At 46.6% G+C, this 15,504-nt stretch overlaps 1 protein-coding gene across 1 annotated transcript in view; it reads left to right on the top strand.

The window, feature by feature from the left end:
• Positions 1–14,663, top strand: part of MRPL13 (mitochondrial ribosomal protein L13) — a 55,556-nt gene extending 40,893 nt beyond the window's left edge. The window contains exon 7 of the mRNA XM_073679832.1: positions 14,523–14,663. Within this exon, the coding sequence (XP_073535933.1) occupies positions 14,523–14,547 (25 nt within the window). The 3' untranslated portion in view covers positions 14,548–14,663. The remainder of the gene's footprint in view (positions 1–14,522) is intronic.
• Positions 14,664–15,504: the final 841 nt, after the last annotated feature.

Genomic DNA, 15,504 nt, shown 5'->3' with positions numbered 1-15,504 from the left:
AAAACAGAGGATGTATTACAGGGCGACATGCAGAGCCCGAGGGAGTGTACAAAACAGAGGGTGTATTACAGGGTAACATGCAGAGCCCCAGGGAGTGTGCGAAACGGGATGTATCACAGGGGCAACATGCGGAGCCCCTGGGAGTGTGCGAAACAGAGGCTGTATTATGGGGGCAACATGCGGAGCCCCAGGGAGTGTGCGAAACAGAGGATATGTCACAGGGGCCACATGCGGAGCCCCAGGGAGTGTGCGAAACAGAGGGTGTATTACGGGGGCAACATGCGGAGCCCCAGGGAGTGTGCGAAACAGAGGGTGTATTACAGGGGCAACATGCGGAGCCCCAGGGAGTGTGCGAAACGGGATGTATCACAGGGGCAACATGCGGAGCCCCTGGGAGTGTGCGAAACAGAGGCTGTATTATGGGGGCAACATGCGGAGCCCCAGGGAGTGTGCGAAACAGAGAATATGTCACAGGGGCCACATGCGGAGCCCCAGGGAGTGTGCGAAACAGAGGGTGTATTACGGGGGCAACATGCGGAGCCCCAGGGAGTGTGCGAAACAGAGGGTGTATTATGGGGGCAACATGTGGAGCCCCAGAGAGTGTGCGAAACAGTAGATCATCATTTCACAAAAATGGGAAAAGTTTGTTTTTTATGGCTGTAGTTATTATGCCCTCTCCATCCCCATTGTCACACAACCCCCTCTACCATTGGGGTATTACGGGTATGTTCACACTGAGTTTTGGAGGTTTTTGTTAGGAGTTTGGAGCTGAAGATGAGTGGAAACTCTCCAAATCCTTCTCAAAACCCCTCAAAAATGTGGGAGTTTCCACCCCAAAAACTTTGCAAAAAGGACTCTGTGTGCACATACCCTTAGCTGGAAAACAAAAGTAACAAGGGCAAGAAGAAATTTAGTGCATAAAGATCGGGGGTCTTCCCTCGATCAGCCAAGGCACAGCCCTGTAAAGAGGGGGTCCTGCTGTGGATCATTCAAAAAGTGGTGGTCCTATGGGTGAGCGCCATGTAATGGCAGATTTCTCCATCCGCCGCAGGAGAGATCTGTAGACTTCCATTATTGAGTGGTTTAAAGGCATGAAAAATTGTTACAAAAACTGCAGCAGTTTTCTTAAATACTGTGTGAACATACCCTGATGCAGTTATTGAACTTTGTTAGGATTCCATATGGTAATATTTTATATACTTTTTTTGGGGGTATATTTTTTTCCTTATTTTTTATGTTCTTTATTTTCTATGAAATTGCAAGCAATTATCCATTTAGTGGATTTAGATTTATATATATATATATATATATATATATATATATATATATATATATATATATATATAATATTTTTATTTTTTTTAAGCAGTGGTTACTTTTACCACAAATATCTTTGTGTTTATTCTTTTTTTTTTTTTAATTCCTGAAGGGCGAGGCTCCGTGCCCTGACAAATCCTTTTAACGGGCCCTTTGATTCTCCGCTTTGTAATTTCTCCTTGTTTAGTTCCAGCGTCACCATTTCCACTCACTGTGACGGGGCCGGTGTTTTTCGTGACAGTATGACGGATGCTCCCAGCTTGTCCTGTGACTGTAACAAGATTAACAAGTTCTTTTTCAGGATGATGGTGATGATGGTGGTTGATATATGACAGTTCTTGTCTTCATGTACTGTTGAGTGAGGGAGCCCACCAAGACTGCTTCAAGCTCCTTCACCGTATTGTCCGCATGCTCTTTTATAAAGAGACACCATATACTCCCTCCTAATAGAACATCATGGTGGGTATCCACTGCTTAGGACCCCTCAATTAGCCAAAAAGGACTGGCTTCTAGTTTCTAGAATATGCGATTTATATACATACGGTCACATGCTGACTAGACGTGCGTGGCCTCACTCAATACAAGAGAGTTGAGGGAGGTCTGATATGTCTAGTCGGAATGTGTCCGGAAGTATGCAAATCACATACTTCTGGTCACATGACCGCCCGCTACCAATGCCTCCACAGCAGAATCCTGCAGACGTTACAGATGCAGTCATAGGTTCCACATCTTTTTTTTTTTTTACATGCATGCCGGGATAATAAATGTTATTTTTATTAGATGTTTTTTATGTTTTGGGAAAATGGAAAATAATATGAACTTGTACAAGAAAAAAAATATATATATAGCTGCCTGCTGCTGTTAACCCTGCATGTCATGGCAGCTGGGGGTCGTTTTATAGGAGTCGTAATTTTCCCCCGTTTTTCAGTACATTTTGTGGTAAAATGAACGGTGTCATTAAACTACAAAAAAAACAAAACAAGCCCTCGTACGGCTATGCCGGGGTGGAAAAATAATAAAGTTATGGCTCCTGGGAAAAGGGAAGGAAAAAAAAATATAAGTGCAAAAAATGAAATTTGCCTGATGAAGAATGGGATTTATTTATTTCAATGGAGCTGAGCTGCAGTACCACCAACAAGCCATGCACTGATGGGGCGCTGTTTTTTGGAAGACTCGGACAGTATAGATAAGGTTTTGTATTTGTTTTTTTTTTTAAGTCTGTCATCATCTTGTCTGACCCTACTGTGCGGAGTTCACCACGGACATGATGGTTCGCACTTTCCCCTTTGCCTCCATGTTTGCTTTCTCATCAGTCACGTTTGCCATCAACACTGGTGACTGCGGGGTCCGTTGTCATCACCACTGATTAGAGTGCTTGTTTGAACAGCTTTTAGTATTCATCAGCCGTCTGGGGGGTCCTGCAGCCCTGCGGGGTCATGGGTTATCGATTTATAATGATGAGATGTCGTGTTCTGGCAGTAATGACTATGTGGATGAGTCTATAGGGAAATGTCTGGAAGTAAGATTTTAATATTATAAAACATATAAACACTAGTGATGAGCGAGCATGCTCACTACTGCTCTGTGCTCGCCGAGTATTTCCAGGTTGCTCGGGCGGGAACTCGGGTCTCCTCCCTGCATGTTTGGCGCTCTTTAGAGAGCCAATGAACATGCAGGGATTGCCTGCCACTCACTGTAATACCGCAGCCATGTTGGTTGTGGCATTACAGTGATTGGCTGACCGCACAGCGTCATCAGGTCTATATCAGACCTGGCGCCGCCATGCTCGTCACAGTCTACCCCGGATCAGACAGTGTAGGGAGAGGTGCTGCTGTGTCAGGGAGAGATTTGCTTGTGTATTAGGTAGTGTAGGGAGAAAAACCGTACATTACACAAATCCATCTTAACAAACAGTCCTTCTGAGGACTAATCCATCTGCAGAGATATCAGGCAGTCAGTGTATATAGGCAGGCAGTGTATATAGGCAGGCAGGCAGTGTATACAGCAGACTGCAGTGCACATAGCACAAGAGGCTCCATTCCAATTCTGCCTTCTGCTGCTGTTAGATATTTCTATACAAAGGCCCAGGTCTCAGGGGCCAGGAATACTTTTCTTTGGATCTTAATCCTCATTATTTGCTTAAAAAGCAATCCAGAGAACACCATTTTTCTGCGCCATTTGCTTGTTGGCACTGCAGAATACAGCCAGGTCCTTTCCATATTACAGCGCTAGAAATCCAGCTATATAAAACTGTGTTTTCTCCGTCACAAGGATCACATACACGTTGTCAGAAAATACTGCCATATCTGGCCTCCATTAAAAATTTCCTTTAGTGTGTCAGTGAAGCAATTCACACCAGTTTGCTGGTCAAACTCCTTACCTACAGGCCAGCTATTTAAAACTCTGTTTTCTCAGTCACACGGATCACATATAAGTTCGCTCCAAACTCAGTCATTTGTAGTGAGCGTGGAAGATACTGTCCTCAATTTAAAATGGGCAAGGCACGTGGCAAGGGACGGGGAATTGGATGTGATGGTAATGGTGCATGCAGAGGCCGAGGACAAGGCCGTGGGCAAGCCGAAATTGTGCCACAACAAACACCCACATCTTCTCACCTGACCTTCCTGTCCCAATTTCTAGGGGACCGCAGCACACCACTATTGAACACAGAGCAGTGTCAAAAGGTTGTTGGTTGGATAGCGGATAATGCTTCCAGGCACTTAGCCACCACCACCACCACCCTGTCTTCCACACGGTCAAGTCTCAGTAGCCGTGAGTCTGGACCGCATATTCCTCACCCTGATCCTCCTTCCTCCCAACATGCCGAGTACCCAGAGACAACTGATCCCACACTTGGACACTCTGAAGAGGTGTTCACTTTTCCATTTATAGATTCGGGCCTCTCGCCTGGTCCACTTGAAGCAGGGCAAGAGGAGATCGCGTGTAGCGATGCCCAAATATTTGAGCAGCCACGGTCACACGAAGGCGATGGTGGGAAAGTGTCACAAGAGATGGATGATGATGAGACACAATTGCCAGAAAGTCAGGAGGAGTACCAGGGTGCGGAAGTGGAAGACGATGTGGTGGATGATATAGTAACTGACCCAACCTGGCAGGAGGACATGCAGAGCGAGGACAGCAGCACACAAGGAGAGGGAGGCAGAGCACCCCAGCAGGCAGGAAGAAGCAGTGTGGTGGCTGCAGACAGAAGGCAGGCAACCGTTCCCCGTAACACCAACACAAAGGAAGTTGCCAGTACAACTGTTAGGTCTTCCCGAGTCTGGTTGTTTTTTAAAGACTCTGCCGATAACCCCAAAAAGGCCATTTGCACCACCTGTTAGGCCAGCATCAGCAGGGGTGGCAAAACGACCAGCCTGACCACCACCAGCATGATCAGGCATATGGCAGCAAAGCACCCGACTTTGTGGGCCGAACCCCAGGGTCCAGGAACAGTGTCTGCGGGTGGCACCATTGCTTCTTCCGCTGTTGTGCATGCAAGCCAATCCCCTGTCCATGGTGCATGCGAAGATGCCTCCTGCCCTGCACCTGTCATTGCACACTCTCAAGTAGCAGCATCAGGAAGCACGTCCATGTCTTTGTCCCAGTACAGTTTTCAGTTGTCCATACCCCAGTCCTTGGAACACAAGCGCAAATATGCAGCCAACGCCCCACAGGCCACGCTACTAAATTCTCACACTTCACGACTGCTTGCGCTCGAAATGTTGCCTTTTAGGCTCGTGGAAACGGAAGCATTGCTTAACCTGATGGCGGCGGCCGTCCCTCGGTACTCGGTCCCCAGCCGCCACTATTTCTCCCGGTGTGCCGTCCCCGCATTACACAAGCACGTGTCCCAAAACATTAGCCGTGCTCTCAACAACGCAGTTACCGGTAAAGTCCACCTAACCACGGACACGTGCTTGTGGGCAGGGATAGTACATCTTGCTGACGGCACACTGGGTTAACATAGTGGAAGCCAGGACCCAGTCGGACCTTGGGACGGAACACGTCCTCCCGATGCCAAGGATTGCGGGCCCTAGGTCAATCAGGGTTTCCCCCACGGTCTACAGCTCCTGCACCTCAGCCTCCTCCTCCTCTTCAGCCTCCATCTCCGAAATGACCACATCAGTCACAAGCTGGAAGCACTGCCTCGGCTAAGCGGTAACAGGCTGTGCTGAAGCTAATATGCTTAGGTGAAAAACTGCACAATGCTGAAGAGTTGTGGACAGCTCTGAAAGAGCAGGCAGATATGTGGCTCACACCGCTGAACCTACAGCCAGTCATGGTCGTGTGTGACAATGGCCGGAACCTGGTGGCAGCTCTGAGGCGAGGGGAGCTCACACACGTCCCATGCCTGACCCATGTGCTTAACCTCGTGGTTCAGCAGTTTCTCAAATCCTACCCGGAGCTGCCGCATCTGCTTGTTAAAGTACGCCGCCTGTGTGCCCATTTTAGAAAGTCAGCTACAGCTTCCGCCGCCCTTGCAGTGTTTCAGTACCGTTTGCAGCTTCCGGCTCACAGACTGGTGTGTGATGTCCCCACTCATTGGAACTCTACACTGCAGATGTTGGGAAGGATTTGTGAGCAGAAGAGGGCAGTTGTTGAGTACCAGCATCAATAAGGCCGTCGGTATTCAGTTCAGAATCCACATATAAGACCTCAGGAGTGGACATGGATGTCAGACATATGTACCATCCTCCAAAACTTTGAGGACTCCACCAAGATGGTGAGCGGCGATGACGCCATAATTAGCGTCACCATCCCGCTTCTCTGTCTTCTGAAACTCTCTCTGCTCACAATCAAAGAGGATGCATTGCCGGTGGAGCACGATGAGATGGAGCAAGGAACCATACAGGGTGATTACACACAGCCAAGCCTCATCTCATCCCAACGTGGATTGGGTGACAATGAGGAAGAGGAGGAGGAAGGACAGGAGCTAGTTTCATGCACTATAGACTGTACTACCTGCACAGCTGTCATACTGTCTGTTCAGCGTGGATGGCCAGAGGAGCAGGAGGAGAGCATGGTCAGTCATCCTCTCGGTGAGGACACGGAAGTCTTGCCTGTTAGTAGTCTGGCACGCATGGCTGAGTTTGTTACGCAGCCTTTCCCATGACCCTCGTGTTCTCAAAATTTTGGGTGACAGTCATTACTGGTTGGTGACACTTCTAGACCCACGCTACAAGGAGAACTTTATAACTCTTATTCCTGAGGCGGACAGGTCTACAAAAATGGGGCAGTACCAGAAGGCCCTTGTTGCGGAACTATTAAAAAAATTCCCATCTGAAAACGCTGGCAGCAGAGGGCACACTTCGTTGGACAACCAAGGAGTACAGACGAGAGAGACACAACTTCAATCCAGCCGAGGGAGGGGAACACTGTCAAAGTTCTGGGAGAGTTTTCTCAGACCCTCCCATCGCACAGGCCCTGAGACGCGGGATACTCTCACAAGGAGTGCAAAGTTTTGGAAGATGCTGAGGGAGTACCTTGCCGACCGTACCAACGTCCTCCGTGATTCCTCTGTGCCTTATAATTATTGGGTATCCAAGCTGGATATGTGGAATGAACTGGCTCTCTACGCCTTGGAGGTCCTGGCCTGCCCGGCCGCCAACGTTTTATCAGAGCGGGTTTTTAGTGCCGCTGGTGGAATTATAACTGATAAGCGCATCCGCCTGTCAACTGAAAATGCTGACAGGCTGACTGTTATAAAAATGAACAAGGGCTGGATTGGGCCAGACTTCTCAACACCACCGAATTATAGCAGCGTAACATAAACTCAAATCCAGTGTCTTTTCTTGGGAGGTGTATTCCCATGCACCTTTTCACACCCACACATGGGTATACGCTTCCTGATTTTGTCTATTTGCTCTTGTCCTCCTCCTCCTCCTTCTCCTCATCCTTCACCACCATATCACCAGGGTGACCGTGGTCTGTGATGCAACACCCACATAATTTTTTTAAAGAGTTTTTATGATGCCCGTAAAAAAAATTTTTTAGACCGTATGTTCATGTATACCCCCCAGGGGTAAATGTTTGTCAGCCCATACACTTAGTGCATGGGCATTACAAGAATAGGATGCCCGCTCCTTTCTAATGGGAACATTTTTTTATGAGGCCCTCCTCCACGTCTCTTCCAAGGGGCATTGAAGTGCCTCCAAATTTTTTCAGCCCTTGCATTCACTGCATAGGCCAACACTATGGGAGACTCTCGCCTTTCTAATGGGAATTTGTCGTTACTGTGGCCCTGCTCTGTGTGTCTTTAAATTCTTAGTGGGGTTTTTCCTAAAATTGGTCAGCCGTTGGACTCACTGTGTACCCTATAACTGTATAGCAGACCCTCTCCTTTCTAATGGGAACATGTCGTACTTATTACTGTGGCCCTGCTCTGTGTGTCTTTAAATTCTTAGTGGGGTTTTTCCCAAATTTTGGCAGCCCTTGCAGTCACAGCATGGGCATTACCACTATAGGAGACCCGCTCCTTTATAATGGGAACATTTTTTTACTGAGACCCTCCTCTATGTCTCTTCAAAGGGGTATTGGGTTGCATCCAAATTTTTGGCAGCCCTTGCAGTCACTGGATAAGCAATAACAGTATAGGAGACCCACTTGTTAATTATGGGAACAACAAAGCATAGCCGGCTGATGGCTCTCTAACAATAGCTAGGGCCGTCTGATGTCCCTATAAAAATAGGCTTTATGACTTTCAGAGTCCCTCCATCATAAATAAAAAAGGATGTGTCTGATGATGTGTCACACACCACATTGCCAGATAATATTGTAAAATGTTAAAATGACATTTCCCGGTGAATGCATTTGTCTTAAAAAATAACGTAAAAAAACAAAACAATAGGATCTTTCTTTAGTATAAAAAACAGCGTCACCAATTTAACCTCAATGTAATCACATTGTTCAGCTCATGCACCTCCTCCTCCATCTCCGAAATGACCACATCAGTCACAAGCTGACAGCACTGCAGCACTGCCTTGGCCAAGCGGCAACAGGCTGTGCTTAAGATAACATGCTTAATTGACAAACCGCCCAGCGCTGCAGAGTTGTTGAAAGCTGTAACACAGCAGCCTGATCTGTGGCTCTCACCGCTGAACATACAGCCAGGCATGGTCGTGTGTGACAATGGGCAGAACCTGGTGACTGAGAAATGACACCCAGAGTAGATACGGTCCTTTCACTGAGCTAAATACAACTCTCAGCCATAAAAGTTGTGGACTGGCTCCGTACCGTCCCTGTCCACGTGTTTGTGGTTAGGCGATCCTTCCCAGTAAGTGCACTAGGGAGGGCACAGGTAATGTTGTGGGACCCGTGCTTTTGGAAGGCGGAGGCGATACCTGGAAATATAGTGGCGGCACTTGCATTCCAAGTAACAGAAAACTAAGCAGATGGTGGCCTCTATCATCATCATGGCCTCACCTCGGCACTATGAACTCTCCTGAAGGAGAAGCCAGGGCCCGCCGGAGGAGTCTCCGGTTCTCTGGTGGGCCCGTCCAACCCTGCCGAAAAGCAGCCCTGGCTAAGAAAAGTGTGGGGGAAGGTTCCCGGACACTCTATGGCTGCTTTTTTAAATGTGGATCGGCCATGCTTATGCATGTTATTTCTCAAAACGCTGGCCATTGTCCAACTCTGTATTCAAGAAATTAAATGCGCAAAGAAAGATGTGTGTGTCAAAGCACCACCGACAAGTGCGAGTTGATGTTGGACGGGCTGCCATTGCTTCTGCAACAAGCTCAATTACAGGATTTCCTGTGAGAAATGACACACAGGGTAGATACGGTTTCCCTCTATGCCAGTCCTTTCACCGAGCTAAATACAACTCTCAGCAAAAAAAGCTGTGGACTGGCTCCGTACCGTCCCTGGCCACATTCTTCTGTCCACGTGTTTGTGGTTAGGCGGTCCTTCCCAGTAAGTGCACTGGGGAGGGCACGGGTAATGTTGTGGGACCCGTGCTTGCGGAGGCGATACCGCAAAATATAGTGGCGGCTGGGGACCGAGTATGGACACTCGGCCGCCGCCGGCACGAGGTTGTGAAAAGCTTCCGCCAAAACGAGCCTAAAAGGCCACATTTCAAGTGCAAGTGACTCGCACCCGGGACCGGGCTTCTGTGCGATGCTGTGAGTAGTACTGGCAACCCGATCCCGTGGCTCAGGGTGGTCAGACCAAATGCTGTGGCCGTCTATTTATCAATGTTTTGAATGTCCGACTATGCCACCCGTGGATTGCGGTCAGGGATGACCGCCGCTGCAAGGCAGACCGCTGAGGCTGGTGTTAGTGTGCAGCACAGAGGTAGGATAACTCCCCACGGGAAGAGTGTAGCCTCAGGGCAATGTAGGTGGATGCTGGGGGTGATGGTGCAGGCGCAGCATAAATCACAGAGTCCAATGGTGCAGTTCAGGCTTTTTACTCACAGTTGATATCCAAGTGACTTCTGTCAGCAATGACTGCCCAAGCCGTGCTGCGTCCACCATGTGAGGGGCTCAGTTATTCCCCAGGCAACTCAGGAGTATGGCACAGGACCCCCTTCTATCCTTTCTCTGGCCTCTCGTGCCCCACCAGTGACCACGCTTCTGTCCAGCTGCCTCGGGCCTTCTCTGGTAAAACTTGGCGCCAGTTTCCCTGACCCTATGTGGTGCCTTCCTAGCGGGTGTAGCAAGGGGTCGCACCAATAAATGATCACGACCTCCTGTTTTTGGCTGAGGGATGATTTACCTCCACCAACTTGGGAATCCGGTACCCTTCCACGGCCTGACCCTTCACCCGATATAACGCGGGCTTGCAGCGGTTGCTGTCCGTTCTGCTCTCTTAGGGTCCCTTCTGCCTTCTTGTTTCTGGAGCCCTTCCACTCCTCTGTCTCTCCTCTTTCCTTCCTTCTCCTTCTCCTCTCTGGCCCCGGCCTTCTCTCCAGGCCTGCCTTGTGGAGCTGAGCGCAGGCTGAGCCACAGCTCCCTGTCAGCTCTGACTGACTGAACTCCTGACTCACTCTGAACTTCTAAGATGGCTCCCACCTTTTATCTGCTTCTGTGTGTCTGAGCTCAGGTGACCTGCACCCAATGAGCTCCTTCCTATGCTCCAGAAACCGTCCCCTCTGCTCCTACATCACTGGGTTCTCTCCCCCCCCCCTCCCCACTCCAGCCAGGGACATGGTCAGTTGTGCCTGCATAAAATGGGAGCACCGTCGAGCTGTCCCCCGGAAATGGGGTGAGTGTGTGTGTGCAGCTACTGAGCCCTGGTCCACACTCCATCCTTACCTGGGAGTGGAATATCACACCTCTGGTTGAGGTGCAATACCCCTGTGGCAACCGAACCCTCGGGGCGCCACACAAGCAGCTGTCAAAAATTTAGCAGTATAGTATTGCAGCCTGTGGGTGGCTGGCTGCATTCTTGCGCTTGCATTCCAAGGAATGGGGTAGGGACACCTGAACCCTGCAGTGGGACAAGGACGTGGACGGTGATTGTTGCAAGTCTGCAACGACAGGTGCATGGCGGGAGGCATCTTCGCATGCGCCAAGGATCACTTATGATGGGCACACTTTTAGGCAGTGACCTGGGAGTCAGAGATGCTTCCAGGGGTCTTCCCCATGCTGTTCCCATGTCTTTTCAGCACTGTATGCTTGTGTCACACACCACATGGCCATATAACATTGTAAAATGTTAAAATGACATTTCCTGGTGAATGCATTTGTCTTGGTTGAAAGCAATGCAAAAGTGCAAAAATGCATCAAACACGCTACGTGTGAACATAGCCCAAGTTGTGGAGGATTATTTTTGTTTTTGCTTATTTATTTTGTCTTATGTACAAGTCATTACCCTGGAAAGGATGTTCCTTAACATATTTCCCAGGAAAATCCATTTTGGTTTTGTTTTTGTATGTTTTATTGTGAATCCGTAAAAGTGGTGTAATACTCTGACAACGTTGTTGACGGCAGTGATCTGGGAGTCAGAAATGCTTCCAGGGGTGATCCCCATGCTGTTCCCATGTCATTTGAGCACTGTTCCCATCGATTTGGGCAATTTTTAGGCCCTCTGCAGACCGCCGGGGGGAGCCGCCGGAAAAATGCTCGAGTTTCCCATAGACTTACATTGGGCTCGTTGCTCGGGTCGAGCACCCGAGTATTCCAATTTGCTTGACCCGAGCATCGAGCACCCGAGCATTTTAATGCTCGTTCATCACTAATAAACACCTTTTATGGGCATTTTTGTTTACTTAAATACATGTATTTGGGGCTAAAAATAATTTTTGCAATTGGGTTACAACAAAAATTTAGCTGTAGAATGAGATAACTAAGAATCTGACAGTGAACTCGGTCTGACAACTTTTAAAATTTTTTATCTGTCACTTATTTGATTTATGATCACATGGTGTGGTCTGGGGGTTATAAATTTAGCTATGCTTAACTCCCCTCCCCCCCCCACCCAAAAAAAAGAGAACTACATCAGAACTAGCTTACTGATATATTCTCCGTTAACTTATTCTGCAGCCAGCAATGATGGGCAGGAAGACAAATAGCCTTTAAAAAAGCAAATGGTACAACATTTTTATTGAAATCCAATTGCAAAAATGATTTTTAAATCCAAAGTACATGCATTTAAGTAAGAAAATATACACTACCGTTCAAAAGTTTGGGGTCATTTAGAAATGTCATTATTTTTGAAAGAAACGCACATTTTTTTTCAATGAAGCTAACATTAAATGAATCAGAAATACACTCTATACATTGTTAATGTGGTAAATGACTATTCTAGCTGCAAACGTCTTGTTTTTATTGCAATATCTACATAGGTGTATAGAGGCCCATTTCCAACAACCACCACTCCAGTGTTTTAATGGTATATTGTGTTTGCTAACTGTGTAAGAAGCTAATGGATGTTTAGAAATCCCTAGAAAATCCTTACACAAGTATGTAAGCCCAGCTGAAAACAGTTTGGCTGATTTGAGAAGCTATAAAATTGACCTTCCTTTGAGCTAGTTGAGAATCTGGAGCATTACATTTGTTTGTTCTATGAAACTCTCAAAATGGCCAGAAAAAGAGAACTTTCATGTGAAACTCGACAGTCTATTCTTGTTCTTAGAAATGAAGGCTATTCCATGCAAGAAGTTGCCAAGAAACTGAAGATTTCCTACAAAGGTGTGTACTACTCCCTTCAGAGGAGAGCACAAACAGGCTCTAACCAGAGTATAAAGAGAAGTGGGAGGCCCCGCTGCACAACTGAGCAACAAGACAAGGACATTAGAGTCTCTAGTGTGAGAAATCGACGCCTCACAGATCCTCAACTGGCAGCTTCATTAATTAGTACACGCAAAACGCCAGTGTCAACGTCTACATTGAAGAGGCGACTCCGGGATGCTGGCCTTCAGGGCAAAGTGGCAAAGAAAAAGCCATATCTGAGACTGGCTAATAAAAGAAAAAGATTAATATGGGGAAAAGAACACAGACATTGGACAGAGGAAGATTGGGAAAAAGTTTTATGGACAGACGAATCAAAGTTTGAGGTGTTTGGATCACACAGAAGAACATTTGTGAGACGCAGAACAACTGAAAAGATGCTGGAAGAGTGCCTGACGCCATCCGTCAAGCATGGTGGAGGTAATGTGATGGTCTGGGGTTGCTTTGGTGCTGGTAAAGTGGGAGATTTGTACAAGGTAAATGGGATTTTGAATAAGGAAGGCTATCACTCCATTTTGCAACGCCATGCCATACCCTGTGGACAGCGCTTGATTGGAGCCAATTTCATCCTACAACAGGACAATGACCCAAAGCACACCTCCAAATTATGCAAGAACTATTTAGGGAAGAAGCAGGCAGCTGGTATTCTATCTGTAATGGAGTGGCCAGCGCAGTCACCAGATCTCAACCCCATTGAGCTGTTGTGGGAGCAGCAAAAAGTGCCCATCAAGCCAATCCAACTTGTGGGAGGGGCGTCAGGAAGCATGGGGGGAAATGTCTCAAGATGACCTCAGCAAATTAACAGCTAGAATGCTAAAGGTCTGCAATGCTGGAATTGCTGCAAAGGAGCATTCTGTGACGAAAGCAAAGTTTGAAGGAGAAAATTATTCTTTCTAATAAAAATCATTATTTCTAACCTTGTCAATGTCTGGACTATATTTTCTAATCATTTTGCGACTCATTTGATAAATAAAAGTATGAGTTTTCATGGAAAACTTTTGAACGGTACTGTATTAGAAATGTAGTATAGTTCTTCTGATTCGCTATGTCTCTTACTCCATGTGCAGGGCATTGCAGTAGCTTAGACATCACTGGTTACGACCAATAGCATTTAGCTAACTAGCTGTCACTATATGAATGGTCGTAACAGTAGATACCAAAGCTACTGAAATGCCCTGTACATGGAGTAAGCAACATAGTGAAGCAGAAGGACTATACTATTTTTCTAATTAGGCTGTGTGTTATGGATTCAATACAATCAGTGTTTTATCAGCAGGTGATTATCACTGCAGGACTAGGTTGCTAGTGCAGGCCCGTCGGGCTAATCTGTGTAACTCCGCCCCCACCACTGATTGGCAGCTTCCTGTGTAGACACTGCCAATCAGTGGAGTGGGCGGGGTTATATACAGCTCAGCATTCCGAGTTATGCTACATCTACAGTAGAGAAAATAAGGATTCCATCAAAACTACAGCAAGCAGCCCAGTAACTGACACATCGCTGGAATCCGGGTCTCTGCCTCTACATCATGCTGCTCTGAGATTACATGACAAAAACTGCTGACAGAGGAAGGGAGACATTTTTGGTGCATTTTTTTATGTTTTGGTCTTTTATATATATATATATATAATATATATATATATATATATATATATATATATATATATATATATATATATATATATATATATATATATATATATATAAAAAAAATAATAATAAAGGTTGAAAATACTGGGGCAAATCGGCCTGTACTTCATATAGCATCTATGGCATCCAATACCTCCTATGGAGGGAGGAGATAAGCGGCTGCCGGACATCTGATGACATTTATCTTGAGGGTAATGGTGGAAAAAAAAGTCAAAAATTATCTTTTTTTTTTTTTCTCTCTCCTCTATGGTGCACGGATATACAATTGTCTGTTTTGCCATATCTGCTGACTCCCCACCAACACCACATATATCTTCTCTATATTGTCTGGTTCTTTATCCTGATTAAAAATACAATTTCTTTCATGATTTCTTTTTGTTTTGCAGATCCCCGGACTACCTGCCCAAATAAGCCTGAAGCAAAGGAATACCAGGACGGATGTCATCACCGGATTTATATAGATTTTTTTTCTATGTTTTATATGGACATTTTCGTTGGCAATAAATCCTTTCCCATACTAAAAAAAATGTTTGTGTGTTGATGGCATTTATGTATAATACCAGCGCCCCCAAGACCCTAATAGGCCTGGTGAATAGTGGCTTCTGGAGCATTGAGTGTCTTCTCCGTATCTGAGCCTTAAAACTTTTTGCCCTGCGGCTTGGCCCCATTATTTCGTCATCAGACCTCTGCACTGACCCCTTTTGGGAACTAGGACCTGGGTTCTATTGTAGTCTCTCCACCCATCGTGTGTACTATATGTAGCATCGCATATTGGATCCGATCAGGTTAGGTTCCAAATATCTTATCTTATCCTAAAATTGGAAAATGGCAGCACCCATGGGGGTAAACACTGAGGTCGTGAGATGCTTAGAAGGAATATTGGAGATTAGAAGATGAGTAGATACAAGAGTAAAGAAGCAGGACGTTGACGGTGACTAAAGAACGGAAGGTTGACAGTGACTGAAGAAGAGGAGCAGAACGTTGACAGTGACTGAAGAAGAGGGGTGGAACGTTGACAGTGACTGAAGAAGAGGAGCGGAACGTTGACAGTGACTAAAGAAGAACGGAACGTTGACAGTGACTGAAGAAGAGGAGCAGAACGTTGACAGTGATTGAAGAAGAGGAGCAGAACGTTGACAGTGACTAAAGAAGAACGGAACGTTGACAGTGACTGAAGAAGAGGAGCAGAACGTTGACAGTGATTGAAGAAGAGGAGCAGAACGTTGACAGTGACTGAAGATGAGGGGCAGAACGTTGACAGTGACTAAAGAAGAACGGAACGTTGACAGTGACTGAAGAAGAGGAGCAGAACATTGACAGTAACTGAAGAAGAGGAGCAGAACGTTGACAGTGACTGAAGAAGAGGAG

This window comes from Phyllobates terribilis, unplaced genomic scaffold (genome assembly GCF_046119375.1).
Source record: "Phyllobates terribilis strain yellow unplaced genomic scaffold, ASM4611937v1 Scaffold_4__5_contigs__length_816908805, whole genome shotgun sequence".
NCBI classification, from domain to species: Eukaryota; Metazoa; Chordata; class Amphibia; order Anura; family Dendrobatidae; genus Phyllobates; species Phyllobates terribilis.
Note: the sequence above shows the minus strand (reverse complement) of the source record. Positions and strands in the feature narration are given on the sequence as shown.